Raw genomic sequence first — 24,306 nt, 5'->3', positions numbered from 1 at the left:
ACCGGTTCCCAGTATCTACGGACTATTTCAAGCAATTGGGAGTCGTTTCCACACAGCGCCACCAGCGGAACCTGCTGGGAGCGCGGATCCAGATCACCCACCGTTCTCCACGTCCTGCGCCAGACCTCCCAACCAAGCTCCAATAGTCTCCCTCTTCCCACCAGTTTACTCTTTTGTAGCAACACTGTCATTCTCAAAGTATGGAGCCAAGTCGCCCTGCAAGAGTCTAGCTTCTGCCGAGTCCTCTGACGACAACCACCTGGCCACAAACAACAGCTGCCCCGCCAGATAATAAAGCTCAAAGTTCGGCAAGTTTATGCCCCCCCCTGTCAAACGTGTCCTGTAGTTTCCACAGGGCCGCCCTGTTCCTGGAGTTGCCCCATATGAAGCTCCTGCACATACCATGAAGTCTCTTGAAAAAACTTCTGGGAATCAGATACGGGACATTTACAAAAAAATGTAAGAGTCTGGGCAAAACCACCATTTTGAGCAGAGCTGCTCTCCCCATCATAGATAGGGGTAATCTAGACCAGAACACCATACTATTCTTAACTCCCTCAATCGCTTTCTCTGTATTATGTTCGTGCTCGGTTTCCGTCCTGTGGTAAACTTTTACTCCCAGATACCTAAATGTCTCAGGTTGCCAGGGTATTTGCAGGATAGGCAGCCTCACCAGCAGGACACTCTTGTACCTTCCCAAGGGGAAGGAACAAGCTAGACTTCCCGGGGTTCACCGATATGCCTGAGAGGGTGGCATAACGATCCATCACCTCCAGCACATATTGCAGGTTTTCCACCGGGTAGCGCAAATAGAGGAGCATATCATCTGCATACAGCGATATCAGGTGCATGCCACTTGTTGTGCGAATCCCCACCTCCCCGTATTGTTGTCGCAGGCATATTGCCAGCGGCTCTAATGCCAGTATGTATAACATGGGTGACCAGGGGCATCCCTGTCTGGTCCCTCTGCTGAGTTGCCATTTGTCTGAAATTGTGGATCCCGTTTTAACTCTCGCTACCGGGGTGCTATATAACATCTAGACCCACCTGATGTATCCAGGACCCATTCCGTAACCTTTCAGGGTCGCTTTCAACCATGGCCACCGCACCGAGTCAAAGGCTTTAACCGCGTCTAGCGACACGATAGCCAACTCACCCGTGTCTTCCCCGGTGTAATCAATGATATGGTGCAGCCTCCTGTGGTTGTCTGTGATATTCCTGCCAGGGACATAGCCCGTCTGATCAGGGTGTATCAACTTACCAATCACCCTCTTTAGCCTATTGGCTAAAACTGCCGTGAGTATTTTACTGTCCTGATTGACATGGACAAGGGTCTATAGGACCCGCACTCCATGGCTGGCTTGCCTGGTTTCAGAAGTGGGATGATCACTGCCTCGCGGAAGGTCAGTGGCAATTCCCCCTGCTCGTAGGCTTCATTAAACATGGCAAGCATCGACTGGAGTAGCTCCTGCTTGTATGTCTTATAAAACTCGCTAGGCAACCCATCTGACCCATGCGCCTTACATGTGGGCAGTTGTTGGATCACCACTTCCAGCTCGTCCGAGGTAATAGGGGCATCCAGATCCGCACGTTCTAGGTCATCAATGGTGGGCAGCCCTATATCCTATATTGTTCCCAGTATGTCTTGGTTCATATCCTCCCTGTGTCCTCACATAGTTGTCTATAATACTTGAGGAACTCCTCGTTTACCCCCTCCAGGGTGTTACGGGTTCGGCCTTCCGCATCCCTGATCTCTCTAATCACTGAGCGGGGGGTCTCGCTCTTATACAGCCAGGCCAGCAATCTACCAGGCTTATCCCCCGCTGCATGTAGTCTCTCTGTGTATTTCTTGTAATTTAATTTGCATAATCTATCCCAGAGTCCAGTGCAGGTTAACTGTAAGTCTTTTATCTTGGCACTGTTCTCCCGGGTTGCCTCCTCATTTTGCACGAGACCCTCCAGCTCTCTTTCTGAATCCTGAAGTTCCCGTTCAATGCCCCCTTGGAGCCCTTTAGATTTCGATATAGCGACCCCCCGCACCACCAGCTTAAACGCCTCCCATACTGTACCCATAGAGCGTACACTGCCTGTGTTAGTTTCAAAATATTCCTCGATGGCCTCCCTCAGGTCCTCTTGAAACCCCGCGTATTTTAACGCCTCAGTTCTGAGTCTCCATGTCGGGATGCGCGCCCTGGGGGGTTGATATCGCCACTCTACGACCAGAGGCGAGTGATCGGATAATACCCGAGCCTTATATTCCGCTCCCATCATTTCTGCCAATATCTCGGACGCTGCAAACACATAGTCTAGCCTTGTGTGCAAGTCATGTGGTGCTGCGTAGCGCGAGTATTGTCTATCCAATGGATGCAGCTTCCTCCAGACATCCACTAGGCCTAGGTCTACCAACATTATCCCCAGCGCTTTAGCCGCTGGCTTCCCTGATTTGTCATCTGACCTGTCTATTCTAGGATTCAGGGTACAATTAAAGTCCCCTCCCCACACTATCTCGACACCCGCCAGGGGGCTAATCTTACTGTATAGGGACCTATTGATGATGTGCACCTCTCTGTTCTCCAGGAGTCCCGTTACCACCACCATTCTGCCCTCTGTGTCTGTTGTTGAACTGAGCACCTGGAACGGCACGTGCGGTGCCACCCATGTGACCACCCCTCTTGCATATGTCGAATACGTGGCCCCCATAACACTACCCCTCCATTTTATCCTGACCACCTCCAGCTTATCCTTAGTGAGGTGGGTCTCTTGTAGGAAGGCTATATCAATACGCATTCTTTTTAGATACAGCATCACTTTGTTGCATTTTAAGTAACTGTTTAGGCCCCGCACATTCCAGGTCACCACTCTAAGATTACCCGATGCCATCTAATCGGTGTGCTCCCTGTCCCCTCCTCCCTCCGAAGCTTCCCGTGATGGCCCGTTTACCGACTCTTACCCTTCCCAGCCTCAAAAATTCCCGCACCCCTGTACCCCAACTCCACCCCACTGCACACAACCCAACCCCTCCCCCCACCCTACCCTACGCCAACAAATGCCCAGCTCCATCCCTGGATCTCAGGCCCACCTGCGGCTGGTCCTATCTGGCATCCAAGAACTAGGACCCCGCAGGGCGTCACCGATCTAACAGCCACCTAACTAGGTATACTACTAATGGGTTCAAGGGATGCCTCCTAGGTGCTCCCACTTATCTGTTTAGGGTTGTTGCGCCCAGCGGATCCCGCCAGCTTATCTTGCCGCGCACTCCCCACAAGCTTAATTGAACTCTATATTCAAGTCCCAATGTCCTAGCCATGTCCCCAAGGAGGACACAGCTGTGTGCTACTTATCCCCTATAGCCCCCATTCCATCGCATCCTTCGGCGTCTCAAAGAACAGGGATTTGTTCTTGTAGAACACTTTCAACTTGGCTGGGTAAAGCAACATATAACGATGGCCTGCTTATTTTAATCATCTTTTCACCGACCCAAAGTTCATCCTGCTTCACTGTACGTGCAGCGTATAGTCCGGATATGCCGTGATTTTTGCCGTCCCCCTTTCGATCGTTCCTCCCTTCCGAAAAAATTTGAGTATCTTCTCCCGGTCTGGATAGTTCCGAATTTTTGCAATCAGCGGTTGCGGGGGTGTTCCCGGGGACGGTCTTCTTGTCAAGGCCCTGTGCGCTCTTTCAACCGCGAACCCCTGGGTCAGCGCCCCGCCAGTTATCTCCTGCAGGAGCATGGTTTCCACATATTCTGTTGGGTTGGGCCCCTCCATTCCTTCAGGCAAACTGCCAATTCGTATGTTGTTACGTCTGGCCCACCCTTTCCGCCTCCTCCGCTCTGTCCTCCAGGTTGCCCACCCGCTGCACGAGGGCATGTAGCTCCGATCCATGTGAGGCGCACGCCGCAGTATTCGTGGCCATCTCCTTCTCCAAGTTCCCGGTGCGCTCCGCGATCGTTCGCACATCCAGTCTCAGCAGGTTCACTTCCTCTTGGACCGCACTGATCTTGAGGTCCAGGTCCACCTTCAGTTCGTCCATTGCCTGGCCCAGTTTAGTCTCCCAGGCCACTTTCAAGTCTGCAATTGCTGCTAGCACTTCCTGGATCGTGCCCGGTGCCTCCGCCTCTGTCGTGGGGGTCTCCTTGCCTTTGCCTCCCTCCGCAAATGGGGGCGTCTTGGTGTAGGCCTCTATCGTGGGCTGTTTGATCCTGGGTCTGACAACTTTATTAGACATCCTGCCGTGTTGTCCGGGCGTAAGCCAGCTGCACCTCCCGGTGCACAAGGGTCTGCGTGGCACCAGGCCACCCACGTACTAGTGGACTCTCGGTGTCGTGACCCCGGTCTCCGCCTTTCTCCGGTGGTACCTTCCAAGTTCAGTCTGGCTTCACTGCGGGCCCAGCCCAGCATCAGCTGCGAGTTCGCGGCGGGTCTCATCAGTTACCATCTATGCGCATTCGGGCTCCGGGCGCACGCCTCTTCTGGCGTCTTGCTGTCTCAATATTGTCTCTCGGCTCGCAGTCTGCCTTCTCTCCTCCGCTTCTCCACACCACGGCCCCTTCGGGTCTATTGCTTAAGACAGGATTCTGAAATCCATTACTGGTACCGTCTGATCCTTCCATCAGCTATCGCTGCAGAGCGCCCATGACCCTCGATGATCCCTTTGTTCCCGCGGCCATTTTGTTTCCATTTTTCGAGTCGGGGCCCGCAGTTATACAAATGGGCATAACTTTGTGTCCGTGCATCCCATGTGCACCAAAAGTTCGGCGAGTACGACCCCCACCTTCATAGTCAAGGGTGTTGATTCACAGCGCTGGCAGGCATCCGTGCGCGCACTTTATCCCCAGGAACGAAGGTGCTCCTCCGGAGCACGTTCCTTTACATGGCCGTCCTAGCCACGCACCCCGGTTTCGATACTCGATAAGAAACCGGACTCTGTTAGCGAGGTTAGGAGGCACTGGGAAATTCATGGGGTGGCCACTCTAGGGGACCAGATGTTGGAAGGAAAGCTCAAAGATTTTGAGTCCCTAATGAAGCACTCTGGCTTGCATCAAGGCCCGTTTGTATTATACCTGGGCTTCATTAGAGACATGGAACATAGATGGCCTGACTTTCATGAGGGTACTGATGGGGATCTGGTACTCAAAGCCATGTATGATATGACAGAAGAAGGCCAAGTTGTTTCGAGGCTGTACGAGTCGTTCCAGAAGGGAGGCAGACCTGAGAAGGACATTTACTGACACAGAATGGGCCCGGACATTGATATACACCAAAAAAGTTTCTAGAAATGCCAGATTTAAGCAACTGCAATTGTATATTATGCATAGAGCGTGTAGGACTCCTCACAGGATATCTCAGTTCCCCAGGGCCGGAAAACAGGTCTGCCCAAAATGCACGGATGATACTGCCTTTATTTTGGTCGTGCCCAGTGGTCCAGCGGTTTTGGCGGTTAATTGCAGAGCATGCGTCCAAGGGAGGAATTGAGATGCATGCATGGCCCCCTGAGGCGTGCTTACTGGGAATGTTGTGGAGAGGGAAAAAACATACAACACACCTTACCAAGAGGAAAGGTTTAAGCTTTGTGCTTTGTTAGGGAGAATTCTCTGTTTAGGCTGAATTTCCCTACCTAGTGAGTCCCCCAGCAGCTTTGCTGGATTTCTGGGGTTTCTTTTTTTCTCCTGCCAAGAGTGAGACTCTTTTACCCTCACTCTTGGACATGTTGAAGTGTGTTTTCTTGGTTAAACCTTGTGTTGAATGGGCTATGGGGTCTTTTACTCCATAGGGCCTCATGTATTTTTGTGATGTGGGTTACACAGCACCCTCTGTGCCGTGACCCAGGGGTGTCCTAGGGACTCCCCAACATAGACTCCATACCCTGGGACTGACTACTGTCTCCCAGGGCATGTAAAGTCACCAAAGACTTTGCTAGTCTTGAATCCTGAACAGAACCAGTACAAACCATCATATTGTGGACGTACTGGCTGGGGCAAATCGATTGCCCCAGGGTCTGTTAGTCGAGGGGGCACGTCTCCGTCCCCCCTGATCGAGTTTTGGCTGGTGGCAGTGGAAACTACTTTTTATATTCGACCGCGAATATTTTCCTATGGGATTTCCCATTGTTTTAGGCTAACACATTTAATTATTTATTTACGGTAGCCTTAAACATACCGCCGGTTTATATATTTATTATTATAACTCCGGTTGGGACTTTTTGCCAAAACTTGATTCTAAAATGGCGTTGGCGTTCGCCTCTGTAACTCTGACCCAAAGTGGAGCCCTTTGTTCCACTTTTGGCGGGCTTCTCCACAGAAGCCCTCCAAAGTGGTGCCACTCTGTCTGGGGTACTTAGGAGGGGTGGAGGGGGGTTTAGGCACCCTGGACTGAGTTACCTAGGTAACTCAAGTCGCACTCCGTCCTGATTGGCCCAAGTGGTGAGCCGGCCGGCTCACCACTTAGCATGTTTGAGTGACAGCTAGGCTGGGTGAATGGGGGTTTGCTGCATAAAAGCAGGGCTTTGGGGACTGGGACTTCAGAAGTCGCCACAGGACCAAGAATCCGACGAGGGAAGAGCTGAGCCGACCTGCTTCGACGACACCACCCGGTGGAGCCCTGCTGAACCGTCTCACCACTTTTCCCGACGACCGAGGAGAACTCTTAACGGAGTGGCTCCTTCCCTTGACTGGTGGGGACAACCAGTTTTCGCCTTCTTTTCGCTTCTCGAGGTATCTCGTGGCCGCCTTGCCAGTGCCAAGCACCCCGGCAACCGGAACCCCACCACTTTTACCCCAACCACGAAAGTCGGTACAACCCTTTAACCGGAGGACTCCGCGGCTGGTTTCTTCCCGGGCAGTGCAACGACCTTCTTCTTCTGCTCTTCAGCGAGAACTTCTTCTTCCCTGACCGACGTCGAGCCTTGCTGCCACTGCCTGGAACAACTGCCACCGCTGGAGGACCCTTTTCGCTTAAGGTACCGTGTTCCGCCTGGCTTCCCTTGCCACCGACTGTACGGGGTAGATTTAGCCCCCGGCTTTCGAACCTGGGAGTGCCTGGAACACCCTGGCTAAACTTTCTAAGCCACTCTAACCTCTTTCTAACTCTTTGCAAGACTTTGAATCCCTAATAACAGTGTGATCTTGGGCACATTTTCGCTCCGGCTACTCTAAGAGTGGGCCCTGCCAAGTGACTTTTGCTCACCTGTGACTTTGTGCTTCTTTGAGCCTATTGCAAGTGTTCTGGACCTTAGAGTGGTGTGTTTAACCTATTTCTGTTTCTTTTATCCCTTTCTTGAACCTACTAGAGTGTCATCTAACGTTAAGCGCTCACCTCTGTTTTAATTATGTGGTGTTAACCTAGAGTTGTCTAGATAGGAGTAAGGGTTGAACTGCTTTCATTATAACTGTGTTTGAAGAGTTTTTTTACTATACTTTGCTAGAGTGTTTTCAACTTATGTGTTCTTAAAAATAAATAACTATATACTTTTGAAACCAAGCTCTGGTCAGTGTTTGCTTGTGCCATTGTGTCTGAGTACATATTGTGTATACTTTGCATACTGCCTAACTCTTCTTGAGGGAAGTCTGACTGCTCAGCCACAGCTACCAGGTAAATCTGGGTGGTGCAGGCTGCTACCAAGTGGGTTTACTGCTATACCTGTAGTCTTAAATCTTTTGCAGTGTTCCCCAAGGGAACTGCACAGGTTTCTGCCTAACATGCTTGCTAAACGCAGGATAGCAATAGCCTGGAAAACTGTGTATGGTCACATCATTGAAGCAACGTGTAATGATTTGCAAAGAAGGGCTATGGCGAAAATTCAGGATGTAGCGGTATGCCCCGACTCTTGCAATGTTCACCCACACTGAAGAAATGCCCCCATAGGAAACAAAACAAAGAAGGGAAATGTCTCTATTTTTTAAAGTTTGTTTAAGCTAAAAGGGGGATTAGTCTGAGTTGAGTGATGTTATCCAGAAATTAGAATTTCGCCACCTCAACCATATTATATACTGATTAGGTCGGAACTGTACAAGCAGATATTCGTTTGTTTATTGTGTTTTGTGGATGGCCTTCTGTGGGGTATATCATGTGTGCCTTTGTAACATGTGTGAACATTATCAGGCTGTTTGCTATGTTTGTTAATATAAAATGTTTTTTTTAAACTTTGCATTTCTACAAAAAATTGTAAATGTCCATTTGTACATCCAACAATAACATAGCTAACACCATCATCAGTTACATCAGGAACAGATTGTACCTTCGCTAGGCAATGGCCAAAATGGCATGTTGGTCTCTGGAGCATTGAGGGTAGACACTGACCTAAATGCTCATCTATACCACTACTCACCTATGATTTGAAGGACTCCATCTTGATGGAACTCTCCGATGTCACCAGTCGAGAACCATCTTTCCCCATCTACATTCTCAGTAAAATCAGCTTTGGTTTTTTCTTCATTTTTGTAGTAGCCCATTGTTACATTTGGCCCTCCAATAAGGATTTCACCTCTTGGGTATGGCTTGTCTGTATTATAGTATCCACCTACAAAAATAAGTTAAACAGAGGAATAGAATTTAAAAAAATGAATATAAATAAAGGTCAAAGACAGTGGAGCGCTGATATGAAATCTCAAATATTAAGTTTTTACAAACAAGTAAAAAAAAAAACTATGCATCACAATGTGCTTTTAAGGGAGCACACAGTCGTATTTGTGTATTTTTGCAACTTTTAGTGGACTGAAGTGTAACATGGCTGTGAACGCTCACCGCCCCGAGGGAGTGTGGTGGATTTGAATTGTGACAATACCATAAAGGCATTTTATCCCATCCAGGGATCCTGAAGACTTTCTCCTTTGTGTCCACATGCTCCAGACAGCAGACAATTGCAGGGTAAGCCCTGAGGTCAGCTGGCAGTTTTACGCATTTAGCGCGATTTTTCTTTAAAAATAAATACATTTCTGATTGGTCTCCTGGGTGATGGTGGACTGTACCTTGTTGCAATTAAGATCGCATTTTGCCCATTTTGTGGGTTTCTGCCCGTGTGCCTGCTGAGAAGCCATTGGGAACCACTGTTTTTGTGGCCTTTCCAAGATGGCCTCATTGTCCTCGTGTGTGTGATTTTGACCTGCCTTGCCTGACTCCCACCCCCATTGGTTGTCTGGGCCTTCATTGCCCTATTGGAGCAACCTGGAGGCGGGTGCTGCCACCATCTGCAAAGGCTCACTTCTAAGGACCCTGTCAGCTTCCCTGTCCTCCGACAGGCCGCTAGATCAGACTTCTGCCACAGCCCAACTCTCCCCGAGGCTGATACCCCTGAACTGCTTGGACTACTATGACTCTCTTACCATATTCTGCATGGGTTAGTTCCCTCCTTCCGGATTTCCCTGTACTTCATTTCTCGGCGGGTACTCTCAGGTCTCCCTTTTATGTACTCATTTGAAGCTGTTTCTGTACTTACCTTTACCATCTGACTCCCAATTTCAATTCCTTAACTACTGGGCCCCCTTTTAACTTGAAAGTCAAACTTGGGTGTATTTTACATTTAACCTGCTAGCCCAGTGACTGTGCTATACCGCTGTACTTGCTTACTCCTCCCTCTGCCTCTTCTCTTCACACTCGTGGCGCTTTCTGTTTCTCCTATCTATTCCAACTGCTTCTCTATCAACTATCCTTCCCTTCTCACTATGTCTGGAAAGAATAAGTTTAAAAAGGATATCTTGGCCTCCAAACCTGGTCTCTCTATCGCTGATACCTATACCAGCACCAATTCCAGACAGACTCTTACTGACATCCTCTTTGTTGTTCCATCGCCGGATCTATGGACCCCCCATACGCTGTGCTCTGTCCAGTCTCCTCCTCTCCCATTAATGGTGGCCCTCGCTGGGAAGTCCTCATGGCTTCTTTCGACTCCTCCAGAGTCTTCCTTAATGTCTACCTAAATGGCACTGTCTTGGTCCAAGGTCCTCAGGCCAATCTCCTCCTATTCGATAGGCGGTACCCTCGCCTCATGAACTTCCTTTCATCTCCAGCTGTCCCCTACTCTCCTTCCATGGCTACCTTGCCCACTCTTCCCTCATCTGCCCTTCTTCAGGCTACCTCCACAACTCTGCAGGGCGTACCTCTGATTTGTACCTGTCCCTCATATCTGCTCTTTCGTGACCTCTGCGATTCACTCTCCCTTTCTATCCTCTCCTCTGGCCCGAAGCACTCTGCAGGACACACACTTGATGTTTTGATCTCCTCTGGACTCACCCTCTCCTTTCATCTCCAGCTGTCCCCTACTCTCCTTCCATGGCTACCTTGCCCACTCTTCCCTCATCTGCCCTTCTTCAGGCTACCTCCACAACTCTGCAGGGCGTATATCTGATTTGTACCCCTCCCCGGAAGTTCTTTAAGGCCAGCAACCTTCTTCATCTTGCCACTCTCAGCTCTGCTGTCAAACACTCCTCTAACATCTGCTACCTTCTTGAAGAACTGGACCTTGATGTCCTTGGTCTTACTGAGACATGGTTCACGGCCAGCTCTGTCACAAGCTTTGACACTCTCCTCCCTGATGGCTACAAGATCCTCTCCGCACCCAGATCCACTCGGCCTGGGGGGCATAGTCCTGATCTTTCCTGAGTGGATTCCTGCCACTATCATTCCCACTCAGATTTACTCCTCTTTCGAATGCCTAGTCTGCAGGCTCTCAATCTCTCCAAGCCACTCTCTCACTGTTGCTACTCTCTACCGGCCCCCTGGTCAAATTAACTCTTTTCTCTCCGAGTGGGCTGACATCTCCTCCTCCCTCCTGGCCTCAACCACTCAACTCCTCCTCCTTGGTGACCTAAACACCCACCTCAACTCTACCTGTCCCTCATATCTGCTCTTTCGCGACCTCTGCGATTCACTCTCCCTTTCTATCCTCTCCTCTGGCCCGAAGCACTCTGCAGGACACACACTTGATGTCTTGATCTCCTCTGGACTCCCCCTCTCTATCCCTATGATCACTCCTCTCTCCTAGAGTGACCACTGCCTTCTCTCCTCATCTCCCACTCTCTTCCCCCCAAGCCAAGCCCACCCCAACACTGCCACCTACCTTCTCGGGCATCCGACCTATGAAGCGTGTGTCAGTGGAGGCTTTCGCTGCCACCTTCTCTCCCCCGTCTCCTCCTCTGGCTGACTCACACCCAGACACAGCCCTGTCCCTTCTCTACTCATCAATTTCTGATACTCTTGATGCTCTTGCCCCTGTCATGAGGATCCACTTGAAGTCCAAAGCAAAGTTTAATTCCTGGTATGACTTAAACTGAAGTGTAGGGCAGCTGAGAGGAAATGGAGGGCTTCTTGCTCATCTTCTCACAAACTGGCCTGTCGCCTGCTCCAAAGGCAATACCGACTCACTGCCCACACCAAGAAGGGAGTCCACATTCAAGCCTGTGTCTCTGCGGCATGTTAACAACTTGGCTGAACACTTTAAAATCTACAAGGTGCTTGCCAACCCTGCTGCAGTCTCTACCCCTCCTGTTGTCTCCCAGGCTCTCTGCAATGCCCTTGCCTCTCACTTTATCTAAAAAAAAAACAGGACATCCTGTCCACCCTCTCCTCCCCTCACCCTCTTTTTCCCTCAGTCTGTGCTTGCGGACCCCCCTTCAACCAAGCCCTCCACCCCTCTTCTCGTCCTTTCCTCTTTCCTCCCCTAATCACTGATCAGGCTTTGGCCTGGCTGACCTCTTTCCTCTCTGATCAACCCTCCCAGGTCCAACTTGGGCCCTTCCTATCATCTATCTTCCTCTCTACCTGTGGTGTTCCTCAGGGCTCTAACCTCTTGCCATGGCTTTTCAACCAATACCTGCCAACTCTTGCCCACTGCAATGCCATTTTCTGCTCAAATTTCCTGTGCTACGCTGACGACACAGCTCATTTTCAGGCTGCCCTCGGCCACCTCCTCTCCCTCTCTCATCTCTGATTTCCTAACTGCCATTCAAGATTGGTGTTCTGCCAATGTCTGAATGCTAGCAAGACAGAGATCGTCCTCATCGGCACACCTTCACCATCCTTTCCCCTCACTCTCTGGCTGGCCTAACTTGGCCCTCCTCCTACACCCACCTGCGAGGCTAAGAACCTTGGGGTCATCTTTGACTCCACACTTTCCTTCTCTGTCCACATCTCTGAGGTCTCTAAAAAGTCAAACGTCCTACTGCACCTCCTCAGAGGTACTCTGCCTTTCCTCTCTTTTCCCCAGAAGCTCGCTGTCTCCCAAGCTCTGGTTCTCTCTAGGTTGGACTATTATGACAGCCTCTTTCTAAATCTACCTTCATCTACTCTCCACCCTCTGCAACTAATCCAGAACAGGACTGCGAGACTTGTCCTTGGCCTCAAGCCCTGGGATCGTATCTCTCCAGCTCTGAATTCTCTCCATTGGCTCCCAGTGGATGCAAGGATCAAATTTAAAACCCTCTGCATTGTTCACAAAGCCTTCTGGGGCCTGGGTCCAAAATACCTTCAGCTATCCCCCCGAAAATACCTCCCCTCACAAGCTCTTCGCTCCTCTACCTCCAACTCCCTCAGGGTCAGTCGTTTTTCAAAGAAACGAGCTGGCGGTAGATCTCCGTCTTCGGCTCGGGCCTGATAAGGATTCTAATTGGGCGTCATACACCAGACCAGGACTCTTGCCACTAGCCTAGGATACAGCACACACTTAAAACACTTTTACTTAATTTCCTAGAATTCAGATTGAGCTGGCACCCATCCAGTCTCACACCCCCTTTTACACATACCCCAGGTCACAATGGGGCATGAACCAGGCCAGTGGGTGGTAATACAATATTTATTTATTTTAAATTCAAAGAAAATGACACAAATGTAATATTGGGCAGCAATCACCAATGGGGTGATAATTAGAAGGTAAATTGAGGAAATACACTTAGTTTGACCTTCTACTATAACATAACCAAAGCACAATGTATGGAAGCAATTTTACTGTTCGGGTAGATAACACCCGAGTTAAAATTTCCCCCTGTAATACTCCCTCAAACCCCAATTAATATAATTTTGAGTGGGTAGAAATGAGCAGCAATGAGTCAGGTATAATAGGCAGCAAACAGAATTAAAATCCGACCTTCCCTCAAAAAATGGGAGTCGAATTTTAAAACCTTTGCAATTGCATAAAATAGTACTCAGAATTACTACATATTTAACTTGAATGTGCAGTTGAATGAATGAGGTAAATATGAGTGATAACAGTATCAGGGATTTAAGAACACTAGCAACTACAAGGCAAGGTACCAACAACGGGCATACAGTTCAAAAATCTACTTTGAAGTGACAACACAGTGCAGCCAAATCACACGCATAGAAATTGCATTTGCTAATTTACACAGGTTTAAATGGCAAAACTGTTTGAAAAACGGGTGAAATAGACAGAATCGGAATGCGGTTTTTATGCTGAATGACAGATGCACATCACAGGGATAATATGCAAGTGAAAGAGTGACTCTAAATGAATGACCGGATGAGAAACTCAATGTTAAAGGAAATTCTGTTTTAAAAATAAAAGCAGTTGACAGAGAAAATCGGTTTGGAAAGTAAATGGCACGTTTCACTTAAACTAGATCTTAGTGGCTAGAAAAGGGAAATGCCACCCGTGAATAGAAAGCTTACGCTGCAGTTGTAACCCCTTCACAGTAATGACATAAATTGCAAATTTTTACAGTTGTGGCACTTTTTCAAATCACATAGACAAATGACATATTTCATACAGAGCATGGCAATCCAACTCCCCCCTTTGTACGGTGTCATTTAGATCTCCTAATAATCTTTCCGGATTTTCAGTGGGAAATATTTCACCTAAAATTCTACAATTTAATATATGTGTACCTATTATCACAGAGCATGTTTGCATTAATTTTTAACGTTCCACCATGTATATTTTTCCCATAATTTACATTTTCCTGCTGTTTGCGTTCCCTACATCCTAGGGACAACTACTATGTGTTGTTTTAATGACACAAAAATTACATTTAAATTGTTAAACTTTCACATTCTTGCGTGGTCCGGTTGCAGAAATAAAAGTCTTAAAGTTTATTTGATAAAATAGTCTTTTGAGCCAGGTGGGCTGGCTTTTGGCTTCCAAATATAATATGGTAATTCCTTTCCAGATCACAGCCAAATGTCACTTCAGCCCAGTGTTGTCATGGAGTTTGTCTTTGAAGCTCACCAGTTGGAGTGGAAAGGAGGTGCTACTAAAAAGTCACACCTATGTGTCCCAGAAATCTATTGTGCCAGGCTGGAGCACTGCCACAGAGTCTGATGGGGGTGCAGGTTCCTCCCCCTTGGCCCATTCATAGCTTCCAGATGCTGGTCCCTTGGGGGGAAGCAGGTCCTGTTCCCAGGAAGCAAATGCCCTTTGAAAGCAGGGCCTGGAAAACCATGTCCTGCTGGTTTCACAGTAAATGCATTTTATTAACAAGAAGCAAGTCTGTTGGAATAAAACACCCTATATGTGTTTTCAAACAAAACCCCCATCACATTCTATGCAAAGGCAGGGCCTCAATTCAACATTTGACTTTAAAACAGATATTTTTCTTGTTTGTAATAGCACCATTTGACATGTGGTCAATTTTCCTTGGCTGTCACTTGACAATGCGGCCTTCTCAAATTCATTTTCTGAATCTTTCCAAAGCCCCAGTCATGTTTCTAATGCACAGGCATCTGTCCAAATAGAGATCCATTGAAACTGACATGAGCTAGGTGAGGGAGAGGGCTTTTTATAAAGAATTTAGCTATGATATTTTGTTGCAAAGTAAAGCGCTTTTCCGAATGGCTTGGAATGAAGTTCTTTGTGATTTCACAGATCTTGCCCGACACAGCCTGTCATTCAGTGAGAAATGGCCCTTTTGCTGGAGCACAACCTGAATATTGGTGGACATAGCTGGATCTCACTGGAACAAACGGTGTACTGTTGAAAATGGTGGAAAAGAGCATCAGAACGCAGTCATTTGAAAAGGCAAAATCATTTCTTTTTCAGTGAAGTTTTGGGCTGGCAGCCTAGCATATTCTCCATATGCAGGTAAATGATGATATGGGGAGCAGTAGTCTGGGATCATATCTGAACACCTGAATTACCATTCACTTCATATAAACTGGATTTTTCATTTTTTTCTTTTAAATCCTAGAGGACATTGGATAGGTAAATCACCACCAATTGGCTACAGGCAATGCTTATCCTTGAGGTCACGCTAGCAGGACATGATCTGTAGGACCGTTGAGGCAGCGCTTTCAGAGACTCAAGGTTACTGGATCGAGACCACCTAGCTGTCATCTTTGGACCAGACCAGCTTGTACCAGTTAAGACAATGGAGCTTTGTTTGTCAGTTAAACTGTGTCAGGAGGTGGTGGCTCCACGCCTTTCACTTGAGGTGGATACCAGATGTAGTCAGACCAGAATGACCCATCCAGAAGATAACCAGGTGACTACGAGTGATGAAACGGAAGTAGTAGACAGACTATGGAAATTCACACAGGATATCATTGTTATATTTGGGAGGCTGGGAAGGTCAAACAGAAGTGACATGTAATGTAAGCCGTCTGACCATCAGAGAATATAAGGGAAAGGCGAATTGGATGTGGGTTGGTTGGATTGGGTAGTTGGGCTTATAGGGAATGCGGTCTGTTTACTGACTGAAAAGCTCATAACTAATGCAATCCCGATTTGTCCATTCGCGTTAAGACTCCTTAGTAGTCTTCTTTTGTTTTACTTGGACAAATGGTGACCGACTCTGATCTGGCGCGCACTGCTGCCACCCACAGGATACCTAAGACCTCTTCCTCCCCCACGAGCCCTCAAGACAAGGTTGGAGAGCAACGAAAAAAGCGAGGTTTCGGGAGGAGGATACCGGGACTGGAAGCATACATGCAAGGCCGCACCGGGAATGGACTGTCCTGTTTGGGACCACCAATTCTGGGTAGGATGTTTTTAGGGGGTATGCCAAAATGGGATGGAGCGTTTGGGCTGAGTATATAGTTTTGGTTGCAGTATTTGCCTGTTTTATAACTCATTTTTTTAAATTCACTTTTCTATCCAGAAATTAACTTGACAATATATCAAGGGTGGGGAAAGAGCCTGGGCTTGAGAGGAGAGTACTTGATAGTGAACGGAACGCGCAGGCCCTAGTTAGGGTAACAATTTGGGGGTAGGGTGAAGCCCAGAAATAAATAGGTAGAGGTGAGTGATTGTATGGTGAGAGCACTTATTCCAGTCAGGACCAAGGCACGCAGTCTCTGGTCGTTAAAAGGGAACCCTCTCCCTCTCAGGACCACAAAGGAGTGGAGTCAAAGAAAGTGTGGAGCAGGGGCACCTTGGCAATGGGGCAAGTTACCCTTGAAACACCTGAAACACTGCAATGTTGTATAGGCGCCTTATAACTATCCAATACATAAATACAAAATAAAAATACATTTTGAGTGAATGGGAGTTAAATTGGGGAAAGGAAAATGGGCAAACAGCAATCGAAACAGGCGGAGGAAGCCTGCCCATTATATGTTTAGGCAGTTTAGTAGCTCATGTGACTTTGGATTTGTGGCATTATTTGACTCAACACATTTGACATACTTCATTTAAGATTGAAGGGATGTTTAATTTGGACAAACTGGGAGCCCTTATGAGGGCTTTGGAAGCAGAAGGTACAGAGATTTATGCAGTGCAGTGGGGTGCATTTGCCAAATGGTTGGAAGAAGCAGCAACTAGAGGAATGACAGGAAAATGAGAGAACTGAGGGAGATTAAGGATCGACAAAGGGGACAGATAACATTTCTCAGAGATTGGAGGGGGACGGACTGAGTCTGCATGTGCCTCCAAATAACTCAAGAGGGGGCAGCAGACAAAGACAAGTGAGAAGATGATTGAGTAGACCATCTCAAAAATAATGGCAATACTAACCAAGTAGAATGCACATCACTGCATGCACTCAAGCAATCATTAAGTGACATTTTGTATCATTGATTTGTCATCATCTTAAGTTGATGGGTGACAGATACATATATCTTGATGTTAACGATACTGTCTAATCATATCGCTTTCAAAAATATATCAATATATCGCCCAAAAAAATATTGCCCAGTCCTCGAAGACATACGTGAAATTTTCACTAGTAGGAGGTCACTCTGAGGATCAAGGCAGGAGGCGGCACACCTTTGATGCCCTCTGCCCATAGGACACAGGGGCCGAGTGGAAAGGGGCCCATAGGGCCGTCTCCCTCTTATGCCCTCTCCATGACATGGGGCGGTAAAGTGTAGGGAAAGGATCTACCGCATTTCCAAGCTCCCATCAGACAGGTGCGATCTTGTCAGGAGGTTGGAGAAAAACACAAGGGCCTCCTCACGGTCCATGACCCTTGGATACCTCAGGACATTGGCAAAAGAGTTCCCCAATATCAGGGAAGAGCCCCAATTATTTGTGGAAGACTGCAGACTGTCATGCAATGTTACAACCAGGCTTCCAGATAAGGGTCGTACACGGCCTGAAAATCGTGTAAATAGAACAGCTTTATTATTTTCCTGTGTAAATTTACACACATTTTTAGAGCAGAGGGCCGTGCAAAGGTAAGGTTAATTGACAGAAAGCAAAAAGCTTCTTTACATTTTCATCTACATAGATGTTGTGTGTAGATGCTCATGGAGCAAACAGAAACACTGTGCATATTTAGTTTCCTAGCATTTTAGTATTGTATAATTAATAAGATGGGGAAAACTAAGTTGCAATTGAGAATTCATCTTTTGTCACAAATTCTACATTTTATTCCAATGAAAGCCAACTAGTATTGCACAATTGGATATTTCGGAAGTCCTGTGCTGTGTGCATAATCATGCAGAGGCAGATAATATTTACACGTACAATTTAATTTACAATCTAATTATAAAAACAGTGCGTAAAATGATGAGTATGCACGGTCTAGTTTACATCCATTCAACCTTGCAGTCAATGGGGTACATTACTATAAATGGGCAATCGCAGCAGTCTTTGCTCAAGGGTGAGTGATTGTTATTACAGCAATCACAGGTGTGATAGCCTCTCAAATCTTCAAGACTACAATTAAAACATCCAAAACCTGACTCTCCAGGACGTGCAAGCGCTGTTCAAAAACGAACAAATTAGTTACATTTGTAATTGAAATAGAAACTCAGCAAAGCCTGTCCCTGTGATACTCCAGATAGGCATTTAACTTTATAGTGCTTCACACATGGTGCGTCCAACATCTAGGCACTGTGATTATTATACCTCAGTCAATACTCCGTTTATCGACCTCGGAAGGATGTTAGCCAATAACATAGCACAGCCAGTTGAGCGCTCACTGCTGCGATCTATGTGTGATCTGTAGGATGTAGGTTAGAATCCCTGCAAGGCCAACTACGTCTTTCATCCTTTCAAGGTTGATAAAGGAGGGCCAACTTCAGTTTGGTGATAAATATGTTCAGCGTTTTTTATCAAAATCGCTATATAAATAACAATTTGACCATGAGATTAGGTATAGACTTTGTTGTATCATAACATTGGCATACCATTAGGTAGTAATAGCTCCAGGAAATTAGGACTTTCGTTAAAAATCAAAAGACAATTCTGCTATCGAACCTCAAAACACACATCATGTTTGCTTTACTATGTAATTGGCTAGGTTTTTGTGTTTTTAACTTTTAAATATATACAGGAGAGATCAAATGGCCAGACGTTAGAGAAATAATGAAAGGTGCATTTTGTCAAAATGCAGAAATCTGCTGCATGGTAATGATTACCATACAGTTTTTTGCACACGACGGCTGGATGTCACGTACATTTTACTCTCTTTCAAAGAAGAAAAAAGCCATTTTACTCTTGAAATCACATTTACTCTCAAAGTTTAAAAATAGTGAGTAAAATACTCCCACCTCAAAATCTTATCTGGAGCACTAGTTACAACCCATTGTGGGCCAATATGAATCAATTTATGAGAATAGTGATGTCTCCGAAGGTGTGACGGTCATTATTAGAACGGGAGACTAGGCCAGTCACAGGTGATCCCCGGTGCAGGCAAGCGAGGGGATAGTGACAGTGGTGGTTGTCCAAAGGGGACAGGGGGCCAACAAAGTGGCAGAGGACAAATGGGCCTGCAGGTACACCAAAATCAACAAGGAGAGTATATGGGACACCAACAGAAACAGCGAGTGTGGGAAGCACTGAATCAGCAGGAAAGTTGGCCAAACCAGCAGAGTCTGAGAAGATTGGTGCTAAATCCCTTGGCTTGCAATTATTCTAAACAGGAGAATCATTGGAAGAATGAGTGTCCATTTATGCCACAAAGACCATATCCATACAGCAATATGATCCCCAAAAACACCCACATACCACAGCAAGGACAGGTTCAAATGCAGGCAGCCCCTCCAGCGACTATACCTTTGATTTAAAATGTGAATCCTAACCCTTTAATTCTCTGGGACCAAAGCGGGCAGAGGGGGGATTCAAATGGGTTCCAACAACTAGAGGGGGAAGGGAATCTGGAAGCTCTCATGAATCTAGTTGATCAGAAGGATCCATATGTCCAATGTCAGGTGCAATGGACACCAGTACCATTTTCAGTGGATACCAAGGCAAATAGATCTGCTCATGTTCCTATATCAGGTGGGCCAAGGCGGTAAGCATATCTAACACTACTATTGTCCATCAGGTGACTGAGCCTCTTACAGTTACCCTACGACCCATCACAGACCAGCATGCTTTCCTTTCAAGTACCACGTCACCCGCAAATTTATTAGGGAGAGACTTGTTCGATAAGATTAGGTGTACGGTATATTGCACCTCGGATGGGGTGTTTGGGTGTACCCTCCGATAGCGCCGTAGCGGTAATGGCAACTAGGAGGGAAGATCAAGAAAGGAAAGATGGAGAGAAAGACAGGCAATGGTCAGGAGATTTACATGAACTAATAAATATTGTTCCTGACTGTTTGTGAGCCACCCATGACAATGAGGTGGGATACATACGCACTGCTGAATAAGTGAAGATAAATAAAGATCTGTTGTGGTTGCCAGCACTCACCAATACACCTTGAAACGTTAGGCAGAGGCAGGTATCAACCCAGTCATTGCATAATTGCTGAGCCAAAGAATTCTAGTTCCGACGAGCAACCCACATAATACTCAGATTTTTCCAGTGAAAAAGCCAGGGGAAGGAGGTTTATCATTTTGTTCAAGACTTTAGGGCTGTCAATGCTGTGGTGATACCTTCCTTCCCAGATGGGCCAAACCCGGCTACCATATTCTCATGCATTCTGCCAGAAGCCACGTGTTTCACGGTGGTCAAACTGGCTGCGCTTTTTTCTCTGTCCTCTATGTGATGAATCGGAGAAGATTCCCCCAGAAAACCTGGCCTGGGACCCTTCTCATGTGGCCAGGGAAAGGCAGACGCTTTCTGGTCATGATCATGACCCTGGGACTGGTGTTCTGTGGGAAGATAACATGAGAGTGATATCAGGTCAGGAGGAATGGGAAACCCCCCGTTTCAACTTTCCCCGAGACCTCACCCTTCTAATAGCCTATTGTAAAATGGAAGATGTTAGAAAAGCAGATTTTTACATTATGGACTCCAAGTACCATAATCCCCAAAGTACTGGGACAAGGAAGAGGCACAAAACTGCAAAGTGCAGCTTATTAATGAAAATGACCCACACCTAAGGGAGACTAGAAGGCTTAAAAGGCCCCCTCAGGACAGAGAAGACGATGCAGGGACCACTTTCGAGTAGGTGCCAGTCCCGAGAGGGCCTTTGCCGACAAAAGCCTTAATTGCAGAGGTTGTGCAGCGGGAAGAGTCAGAGAAGGAAGCTTTCCCCTCAGTGACCTGGATTGCAGAGGCAGCGCAGCGGGAAGCGAAAGTTTAGAAAGCTTTCCGCACAGTGAGGCTGTCTCTGGTGGCAGACGAGCACCAGAGAGCCTTTGGAGCCGAGAAAGTTACGTGTGCTAGTGTCGCGGGCCGCCGAAGACTAAAGCAGTGGCCGGATTGAAAGAAGCAGCTGAGGAAGCGTTCCTGGGAGCAGCAAGGCGAATGGACGTGCACACAAGATCCGGTGAGTTCACTAAGATATTGTGACAACAGAGCATTCCGTAACTGCCCATTCGCTCAAACCAGGTGCTTTTAAACCCAGAGGAAATAAGCAGAGAGGAAAATACAAGAACAACATTATTTTTGAATACCAAACTGACTTTGAAGGGAGCATGTGGAATGATAAGAGTTTGATTATCAGACCAGAGAGGTGGGAGTATACACACGTGGACAACTTAAAAGCCAGCAACAACATGGGGCAATAATTCAAGAACCAAATACAAACTACCATCACCAAAGCCAAAAGAAAATTCTAAGAAGAAAGTTCTCATCCTCATGCGGCATCGTTGATGTCTACCACACCAGCAATATCCGGCTTCGGGGTGCTCAACCCAACCTTCTACTCTTTGACCAGATCTTGCCTTCCCTCATCAACTTCATTCCTTCTGCTGCCTCTGCCCTCACCACTCTCACTGTCCCTCCTCCCCTGACCGGAGTACCACACTCCTGTACACCTCCGCAGAAAACCTTCAAAGGCAGAGACCGCCTCCACCTGGCAACTCTTAACGCTCGCTCTGCCAACAAAAACTCTGCTGACATCTGTCTGCTTGAAGACACTGACCTTGACTTTCTCGCTCTCACCAAGACTTGGTTCAATGCCAGCTCAGTCACTGCTTTTGACTCCCTGCTGGCTGTCGGCTTAAAAATCATTTCCAAGCCTTGTCCTCACCGTGCTGGCGGTGGGGTCGCCTTAGTCTATTCAGAGTGGGAGCCTTCTTCCATCGTAGCCACCCAACTCTATACTTCCTTCGAGAGCCTGGTCTGCAAGTTGGTCATCACCCCTCCTCCACTCTGACCATTGCTTCGATCTACCTGCCTCCAGGCGCAACCACCCGGTTCCTCTCTGAGTGGGCTGATATTTGCTCCTCCTTACTCTAATCCATTTCCAACCTCCTCCTCTTAGGTGACTTCAACATCCAATTGGACACCTCTGTCCCAGCATCCACTCTTTGCATTGACCTCTGCGTGTGTCTCTCCCTCCCCCTCCCTCCCCCTCTCCCTTCCTCTCCCTCCCCCTCACCCTCTCTCCCTCCCTCTCTCCCTCCCTCTCTTCCTCTCTCCCTCACTTGCACACACCCTGGATGCCAAAATCCATGCTGACCTCTAGCTTGCTCCCCCCTCTTGTCATCCCTCTCTCCTAGTCAGACCATGCTCTCCTCGACTCCTACCTGGGTCACTTCGGCCCTCGTTCCGCACCCACAAAAGCCCTGCCAACCTCATTTTCGAACATTCGCCCGATGAAATGAGTGTCAGCTGCTGCCTTTGCCTCTACCTTCATCCCCCCTTCTCCCCCCATCTCAGACTCCACCACAGACTCTGCTCTCAGAAATCATCACTCAGCAATCACCAATACCGTTGACTTCCTTGCCCCAGTCATGAGAATCCACCCGAAACCTGCCTCTAAACGTAACACCTGGTATGATCCCGAACTTGCAGTCCTGAAACGGAAGTGAAGAGCAGCGGAACGGAAGTGGCAAACCTCAGGTTTATCATCTGACAAACTGGCCTGCCGCCTGCTCCAAAGGCAATACAGACTTGCCACCTGTGCTAAGAAAAGGGTACACGTTCAGGCACAGGTATGAGGTGCATCCAATAACATGGCTGAACTTTTCAAGATCTTCAAGGACCTAGCCAACCCTTCCATAGTCTTGTCCTCACCTCTATCTTCCCAGGCCCTCTGCAATGCACTGGCAACACACTTTGTCACCAAAACTCAGGATATCCTGAACACCCTTGTTACTCACCCACCTAACCCACCCCACACCTCCTTGCCTCCCTTAGCCACTCCCCCTCCTTCTTCCACCTACTTCTCCTTCACCTCAGTCACACCTGAAGAAGGTATCAGAGTTGTCTGCTCTATGAAGCCTTCTCCAAACAAATTCCCCCTTGCTCGATCAGAACTTTCAGGAACAACATTGGCTCTCTTGCCCCGCTCTCACCGATTTCTGCAACCACTCTTTCGCCACTGGCTCTTTCCTCTCCTCCCTCAAGCACTCCGTTGTGCACCCACTATTGAAAAAGTCTTCAGCAGACCCAACCTGTCCATCCAACTACCACCCTATTTCAATCACCCCATTCCTGGAGAAACTGCTGAAGAAGATGGCCTTGCCCCAACTCAACTTGCACACTGACCTTGTCGGTAGTCTCTCCGATCATCAATTTGATGCCGAGCATCCAGAGGCACAGAAATTGCTCTTCTGAACACCTGTGGAGAACTGCTCACATCCCTGGACTCCAACTGTCCTCATTCAACTTGATCTCTCTTCTGCCTTTGACACAGTCAAGCATTCCATCCTCATAAATAGGCTCCACAATACCCTTGGTATCGGGGAACAGGCACTGTAATGGCTGACTTCTTTCTGAACTAATGTCATCCTGGGCACATTTGCCTCTCCAAGAAAAAAAGAAGATTCAAAGCTTGAACCCTCCCGTCCCCTGCACACTAATATTAACTGAACAAAACCAGTTAGATTGCCTTTAAACCAATGTTTGTGTATGAATTCATGTACTTAATCCAACAGAGAAATGCTTTCTTGTAAGGACAACATATAACAAGATAATTGTTTTGAAAAATATATGTATATTATTTTTGCATATATAGTTTTGGTTATAAGGAGCAGAGCAAACCAACAGGTAAACACAACAATATAGATGTGATTGTTCAAGTCCAGTCTATTTTGGCCGACTCGTTTCAAGGACCAAGTTCCCTCTTCTTCAAAAGCCTTCATGGACTGCAGGGAAATGTTGTTAAAAAGGAAAACATTAATATCAATCTGAGTATTCAAATAAATCATAGTACAACCAAACATTATAGAGCTCATTCAGTTAATTCAAGATAGATTGAGGTTATCTACTTTTCAAATTCTTCTAAGTTCCCCATTTAGCAAATTAAATATTCAGATGACCAACAACCTATTAAGTTGCTCAATCATCTTCACATCCTAATAACAAGTTAGTGAGGTATACTTCGAGAGTCCCTGGTGACATGCCATTAATCTCGGTTGACTTTAACCACTTAATGTTGGTCCCCCCTTCCACGTTCCAGCAATATTCCAATTGACTTGATAAGATGCATAAAACATTGTAAAAATGAAGAGTAGTGCTCTCTCCCAATCATGATTCAAGCTGCGACCCTCCAGAAAGACTCAGCAATAAGGTTAGAAAAAACTGAAATACCTCGAAAGTAGAATATATATTCAAAGTGAGTTGTTGTGTCAAAATTTCAA

At 47.2% G+C, this 24,306-nt stretch overlaps 1 protein-coding gene across 7 annotated transcripts in view; it reads right to left on the bottom strand.

Annotated features, from left to right (window-relative positions):
- The window catches only part of ACSL3 (acyl-CoA synthetase long chain family member 3), a 3,215,977-nt gene that overhangs the window by 741,248 nt on the left and 2,450,423 nt on the right, over positions 1–24,306 (bottom strand). For all 7 annotated transcript variants that reach the window (XR_011276042.1, XM_069618147.1, XM_069618145.1 and 4 more), the window contains exon 12: positions 8,326–8,517. Coding sequence is in view for 6 of the 7 variants with exons in the window: in XM_069618147.1 (XP_069474248.1) it covers positions 8,326–8,517 (192 nt within the window). In the remaining variant the exon portion in view is untranslated. The remainder of the gene's footprint in view (positions 1–8,325; positions 8,518–24,306) is intronic.

This window comes from Ambystoma mexicanum, chromosome 10, assembly GCF_040938575.1.
Source record: "Ambystoma mexicanum isolate Mex_15411 chromosome 10, UKY_AmexF1_1, whole genome shotgun sequence".
Classification (NCBI taxonomy): domain Eukaryota; kingdom Metazoa; phylum Chordata; class Amphibia; order Caudata; family Ambystomatidae; genus Ambystoma; species Ambystoma mexicanum.
The sequence above is the reverse complement of the archived record's forward strand: the minus strand, read 5'-3'. Positions and strand labels throughout refer to the sequence as shown.